Raw genomic sequence first — 7,952 nt, forward strand, 5'->3', positions numbered from 1 at the left:
CAAGGGGCCCATATTTAGCTCGCATGATGGAGACCCACAGGATAGCCCCGCCTCAATGAACACTAAGCATGTATTTTCCCAATAGAGTTTTTTTGCTGATCGAAGGCATTTGATACCCAAACCTCCCACCTATTTAGATTTGGTGATGGTCCCCCAATTGATAAGTTGCAGCCCTATTGGCCCTAACCTTTTTCCCATTAAAAAGACCTAGCATATTGAGATATGGTGTCGAGAACTGAGTCCAGAATCCATGTAGAGCACATCCAGTATATCAAAATGGTAGTTACTAGTTTGAACTAGAAACGAAGATAGCAGCCTTCCAAAACACACACCATTGATCGAATGCCCACTATGTTGTTTGAATAGTCCTTAATTGGACTTCGCTTAAAAATTAATATCCCAGTGTTCAACTGCACTATGGTGTCATCTGAATGCTCTGTTGAAATATCTTTTATTTAGTTATAAAACAATCAAACATTCTCCAAATGCTTTTCAAAAAGTCAGACATCATGTTCTAGAAAAATTATTCGAAGATCATTGAAATGTTGCTTAGACTCTATATAGGACAAATAAATAAACTAGCATTCGCACTGAAGTGTAGTTCGAATGTTGTCTAATACAGTTGTTGAACTATCTTTCACTTTTCTAGTTTTAGTCTGCTTTATTTAAATTAATATTCTATGTTGTGCATTGACAATATAAATAATAAGATTGTACAACTCAATACAAATTTTTATGTTCATAAATTTGACGTCGATATATAATTTCACCAACAATCTCATCCATGACTATGCAATTACAAAATAATAAATATAAATCAATTGCTAGACCATACAACCACCATCAAAATGACAAAGGCACAAAATAACTTGAGATTTAATCCCCATAGGAAACGCATACATTAGATACCCGTGAAATGTATGTGTGACAAATAATAAATTAATTTGATAAAAAATAAAAAAAAGATGATTAAGTCATAGGTTCTAAGTATAATTAACCCTCTAGAAGTAATAAACTCGATAACGATACATGTATGCCACTAGATCTTATCTAAAGGTTTGAGAAATGTATGTATTACAATTTTAGGTCAAATCTAAGTACGAGTAAACCAGAAGCAAGCCTCTCTATTGGATGTTTTGACCAAATTATCTTTTTTCTAAATTTTATATATCGAAATAGATCAAACTGCTACCTAATTTTAAAAGGTATTTTTAGAAAATTATATAAATCACATCCTACATTTGACTATGGTACCAGCAAAGAAATATTTTATTATAATATACAGAAATTATTTATAAATACCAATGTTTTACTCTTAGATGAAAATGCCAAACAATTCACTGTCGTTCTTTTCCATTAAATCGCTAATCAACTTGGCGTTTCATTTGGGGCACATTTAAGTATTCAAAAAAACGTCCAATAGTTCAACATTTTCTCTAAATAAATTGCTTAATAGTTCCAAATAAATCATAGATTGAAAATTTGGTATCTTTTTGTAGCATATATATCGTTATCTATTCAAACTATATTTGAACAAACAATTGCAATGATCATAATAAGATCTTCCCAAAATATCTATACGCTCAAAATAGATGAATTAACACAAAATTATACACGCTGCATTAAGCAAAAGAATTGGACAAAAATTTGCAAATTTAAATTTGGAACCATTCTTTGTGATTTTGACACCACCTTGTTGCCGGATACTGACGATTTTCGTTCATCCATAATATTTAAATTTGGCACGTTCGTCACTACAGTATACAAATTGCTAATCTGCAAACTGCCAAGACATGGCAAAAGGAAAGCATGAAATAATCAACAATTTATCCTTCAATAACATTTCTTCAATGTTTTGCCTCGACTAGGATCGATAATAAAAGAGGCAATGGTCTTTATATTTACTATTAAAAGCAAAACGAGACTGGCATCAGTTGAAGCACAAATTGAGAAAATCCATAACATAAACAGACAGTTACTAAACATTATTCACTACCTAGAAGAAAGCATGCTTAAACATGACAAACATAACATAAAGATTACGGTAGCATTCATGATGCACCAAAAACTTTTCCACTTCTTGAACTCAACAACTTTACTCCTTCAATTGAGGGGAAGTTTCATCCTTAAAAGATAATTTTGAAGTGACTGCTTCGAGTGTCTTATAGAACTCCTCAGGAAGCTCGACTGGTTTGTGTTGAGGAACATGTTTTGGAATTGGAGCATCATCTTCAATAACCTCACATTCATAATCATCAGGAACACCCCAGGGGTCCCATTCTGCAGTACAGAATAACATATAGATTAATGAGCAGTTGCAATTGCTTGCTCAAGATCCATAACCTGAACTAAAACTCACAAAGCAACAAATCATTTGGTTTATGTCATGAATGGGTCAATATGGATGAAGTAAATAGGACAAGCCACAAATCTAAGAGAAGATAAAAAATGGTTCAAGGCCTACTTCGTTTAGCAGGCACGAGTAAAGATCCACCCACTACCAAGACCTCTTCACCTTAATTAAGTATTCCAACAACCAAAGGATAAAAAAATGGGAAGAAAATTTCATATAAGCATAAAGATTATATCTTTCACAAAAAGTCAAAAACAGTTGAACCATATAAACCAGAGTTCGCAATAAACAAGGTCCCTTTAAAATAAAAAATCAACAAAAACTGTAGCAAACATGTAGGGGCAGATTCAGTATCATAAACAAGTATCCCTACAGGACTTTCCTTTTCATTTGAGAAATTGCATCTAGACTTGTGATAATAAAAATGACAAGATATGGATTATGCCTGAAAGAGATGTCCAGAAATTACATGACACAAAACCATCAATATACTCAATATTATGCATGTGAGGTTGGTCCAACTAGGTAAGTGGTACTAATCAAAATTCCTAACCCCTAAACTGTAAGATTCAAGACTCTTCATATTCTAATTCTGTCTCTTTGACATCCTCTAAATTTTCCGTAATCTATAATTTAGTAACCAGATGTGAACAATTCACCAACAGGGTTGTGAAAACTGAAAAGTGAAAACAACACAAAAGTGTGTAATAATCCTTTGCTCTATCAAAACTTATAATATAACATAATCAGGTCTCGATTCACTAATAACCAACTCCTCATAGTTTCAAGCTTCAAATCTATTTTACAAGAAGATTATTTTTTTTCAGTAGTAACAAAAAGTTCGTGGATATAAATGATTTTCAAGAATGACTTTTTGCAGTTGCTATCTGCTCCTATCAAAACCATGCCATCACAATCTCACTCTGTTACGAGTACATTCCAATCATGTGCTGAATATTTACATATAACATTTCAAGGTAAATCATCCTAGATTAGCTATATGTATGATCAAATTCCATCTGTATATCTACACTACATAATTGACTACATGATGTCATTATCATGTTAATCCATTTAAGATTTTGGGTAAAGTCGGTGAAGGAAGAAAGAAAGGGGCGAATAAGAGAGAAGTAGATAAAGAAGAGATAAAGAAAGAGAAAAGGTAAGGAAGAGTGAAAAATAAAAATTAAAAAGGAAGATTGTGTCAAGTCAGCTGGGAAGAAAAGTGAAAGAGAGTGTTTAAATAAAGAAAAATGAAAGAGAGATAAAAAAATAAAAAATAAAATCTAAGGGAAATAGAGATTGAGAGAATAGAATGAACTACAAGTCAGAAAAGTAAAGAATAACATTACAAGAAAAGGAAAAAGTATTAATATACGCTGTTGTATTATTCGTTATCATCAAAATTTACTACTCTTATCACTATGTACTTTATTAATATTACTATTTTGGGTTGTTACATTTTTTGTACCCCAGTATAAAAATTTCAGCCTCAGACTTTTCTATTGTTCAATACGTCATGAGATCACCAAACTAATACAGAATTGACCAAATTATTCCTATGTACTTTGCAATCAGATGCCATCATTAGTATCACATTTCACAATTTAACTGTTAAAGCCCTCTGGTTCTTTAATTTAGACAAAATCCTCCGCATCTATATACTAACTGAATTCATCTATAGAGAGACTAATAAGCAATTCCTTTAGCATCCAACTCTGCTAACAGTATTGTATAAACTTTTACAACCCAACCAATTCGATCAATATGAACAATTCAATTATTTCTGTATATCAGTTAAATCAAAAGTCAATCTACACCATGAATCAATGGACATAACAGTTCTTTTCTTTCTCCATCAGAATAAAAGATAAGAAAAAAAATCCAAGATCTTACAGTTATTTATATAACAACACAATTATATTAGGATGGAAATCAAGATTCCGAGTCTCCCTCTTGCAGCACTAAGAGATATAGGTTACTACGGTACAGGCGCTTTAGATCGAATATTACATCAAGAGGTTCACTCAAGAATTAGTTATAGTCTCCAATATATATATATATATATAGATATATATATACTTTGATGTGTAGGACCATATTAATATTAACTACCTCCATGAACACAAACCACTATCCAATCTTCCTAAATTGTCTAGTTTATCTCAATAAACAACAAGACTAATTATCCTCTAGTCGTTAATGGAATCAATGGTGAAAACCCCCCCCAAAAAGGTTGTGAAAACAACACAAAAGCGTTTAATAATACTTTGCTCTGCTAAATCTTATATTTCTAACATAATCAGGTCTCGATTCACCAATAATAATTGTCCAACTGCTAATACTTTCAAGCTTCAATTCTAGTTTACAAAAAGATTTTTTTTCAGTAGCAACAAAGAGTTCATGGATATAAATGATTTTCAAGAATGACTTTTTGCAGTTGCTATCTGCTCCTACCAAAACCATGCTTATCGCAACCTCACTCTGTTATGAGTACATTCCAATCATGTGCTGAACATTTACATATAATATTTCAAGGTAGATCATCCTAGATTAAGCTATATGTATGATCAAATTCCATCTAACCACACTACATAATCAACTATATGATGTCATTCTCATATTAATCCATTTAAGGTGAGGATCGGTAAGATGTTGATTTCATGCAAAACATCTGAAATATTCCTTTCCAAGCACCAAGAGCCAAAATTTGATTCTTCTGCGGTTTCAAGATTCACTGCTTCATAACTAGATTACCTCTAAAGAACCCATATTTTTTTTATAAAACAATTCCAAGAACCTCTAGTCAGCAAACTAGACGTGAATAACTGTATATAACTTAATCATCCAAGCTCACAATGCCTAGGACTCGATCTGGATAAATTTGATAACATACCAAGAACTGTCTCCGATGCATATGGCATTTTTATCCTTAATCAGAATCATGTCTTTATCCTTGTAGTAACAAGCAAACCTGAATAAATGAAAACATTTGATCCTCCTACCAAGAACTCAGATATACTAGTTAATTTGTTTCCCAAAGTTCAGTAATATTAGTTACTAGATGTTTTGGCAACTTTCTGGGCAATCTTATACCAATTTCCTAAGGCCTTAACATACAATTTATCTGCCTTTTTTACTTTATTGTTGTCAGAGGTCAAACTATTACATTCCAATTCTCCTTAACAACAGTTTCATTTTAATTGTCTTGCCATCAATAGTTCATCAATCCCCAAGTCATTAACTCTACTCTTTGGAACAAAACAATAACCCAACATTAAATCATCATCCAAATGCTTAGCGATTTTATCTAATCCTTTGCTAATCTGCCTTCGAATAAGGACATATTCCTTTAACTAACTATCCGTTAATTTACCCTTTCCTTTCATCCATTACCAAAGAATAAGTTTTGGGTCCTTCCTCCAAAGATCTCCTTTACGATTTCTGGTCAACCAAAACATTCCATCCTTACATAGTTTAGATAATTATTAGACGTTAATCCCTGTTTAGATCCATACCTCAACATAAGATGCAGACTTTATTAATGGTCCTGGAGCTAGCTTGCATCCGGCACTAAAGTACATAGGCCAATATTATTTATCTTACTTTGTTAACCCTTAAAAATTCAGATTCTAACGACATTTTCTTCTCATTATAAATCTTGAACACCATAAATTATTAGAGGAACTCATTGATATTACCGATAGAAGATCAGATTTGCTTAAAACATTTTCTCCTACTTGATAACTGGCAGGATCAGTAGCCTATTATGAATCCAGTTGACATTATCCAAATTTTGTTCTAAGTTGTAAGTTAATAAAAGAGCATATTTTCTATAGCTATCTAGTGAGTACATAGATTCTTTGGTCTAGCTAAGAGGGCTCAGCCCCAACTAGACTATTTCTTCCAAACTATTCATTCAATTATGCACTGATGAATGGATTCTTTATGTCATCCAAAAGTTCCAAGAATCTCTTCTAGACTACATCATCAGGAGTCATTTCAGTATAGTAGCTCTGCATATATCTCAATCCTAAATTGGAGTTGTGAAATAATTCTCGTCTTTCAGAGCGTACCCATATAAATACTGGTAATAGGTCTTCTCATCAAGACAACTCACTCTAGACTTTGTTCAAGTCCCTAGTGTAAATCATTGCTATTATAGTAGTTTATATTATAGACAACAGAGGAAGGCCATTCATAGGTATAATCTTTATGTCATTGCTCCAACATATAGCAAATTACAACCAAACCCACCAGTTTAATTAGAAGACAATTCAGTCATTCCATCTACATTTTTTCATCTTTGATATTCTGACTAAGTATAAATATGTAACTACAAACAGCTAAGACAATCAATCCTATCTTTTATATATACATCTGTGCATCACCGGTCACTAGTGCTAATACCCACCAATGAACCATCAAAGGTTACTAGTCTACAGATAAAATTCCACCCTCAATTATACCATTTTCTCTTGTATCATCTGATGTAATTGCTGCAAGAACAAGTTAATCATTTTTACCTTTTACACAATTATTTGTCAATCACCAATATATATATATAATCTCTTCCCAAAACAAAGTCAAGACAGATATTTAAAATGCATCATATGCAAGAGGGGACCCATATTAAGTCAATCTCCCACCAATTCAGCATGTCTCTCTTATTTGTCTAACTTCAAACAATCATACACTAGGCATAATATTTAATTCAAACGAGGTGTATAACCTTGATATTAATAGATCTTATGCTTGCACTTGGTAACTTGTCACAAACCAAATCGTATAGAGAAATCTTTTTTTCCCAAGAGAAACAAATCTTTGAGATTTGAAAAACAAAAAAAGTAAATCTCTGCAATTTGTACAAACAATGACAAAATAAGACAAGTGACCAAAGGGAAAACAATCAATTATAATATAGAAATCGTTCAATCAAGAAACGAAATCACATCCACCAACTCCGAATGTATAGAATATTAGAGATACCAATCTACACAACATAATTGGATCATGAAAAGAACCACCTTTCGGTAAATCATCAAAAAAGTGAATCTTGAATAAAAAGTCCACACATGAAAAGAAGTGAATATTTCAAATTACCAATTTGCCCGAAATGGCTAGGTTCACCCAAATCGCTAGTTTTATCACAGAGATGAAAGACTACAGTGGAAAAAAAAAGACAAAAATAGAGTAAAATTACCGATCATCTTGGAGATCAGCTTGAGCTCGTCTTCAGCCTCCTCGATGAGCTCCTCGACTTGTCCGCATCCAATCCGCTTCTCGATCTTCTCCCAGTCCTCCTCCTCCTGGCACACCTGTAAGCGGTGACGCGTGAAACTTTCGACGGCCTTGCGATAGCCCTCGTCCTTGGGAATTGTCTGGATCTCCTTTAAGGTCCGCGAGTAGAGCGATATTAGCACCTCCCTCGCGTTCGGGACCACATCCAGCCCTACGATCCCCGTCGTCTCCTTCACCCTCGCCATCACCATCCCTCCAAACCCACCGCTTAGGATCCGCCGCAGGAACATCGTAGCTATCTCCCTCTTCGCTCCGACTTTCTTCTCTCGCTCCCTTCTCGGATGTGTTTTGGAGGAGG

General features: G+C 33.5%; 1 protein-coding gene across 1 annotated transcript; it reads right to left on the reverse strand.

Moving 5' to 3' along the window:
- Positions 1–1,815: 1,815 nt before the first annotated feature.
- LOC140795573 (probable NADH dehydrogenase [ubiquinone] 1 alpha subcomplex subunit 5, mitochondrial) lies at positions 1,816–7,952 on the reverse strand. The gene is made up of 2 exons (XM_073148241.1): positions 7,557–7,952; positions 1,816–2,280 (listed from the first exon to the last, which is right to left on the reverse strand). Exons 1-2 carry the CDS (start codon positions 7,882–7,884, stop codon positions 2,096–2,098), a joined length of 513 nt encoding a protein of 170 aa, XP_073004342.1. The 5' UTR covers positions 7,885–7,952; the 3' UTR covers positions 1,816–2,095.

The sequence above is a fragment of the Typha latifolia genome, chromosome 9, assembly GCF_019914945.1.
Source record: "Typha latifolia isolate L0001 chromosome 9, TyphaL0001v2, whole genome shotgun sequence".
Taxonomy (NCBI): Eukaryota; Viridiplantae; Streptophyta; class Magnoliopsida; order Poales; family Typhaceae; genus Typha; species Typha latifolia.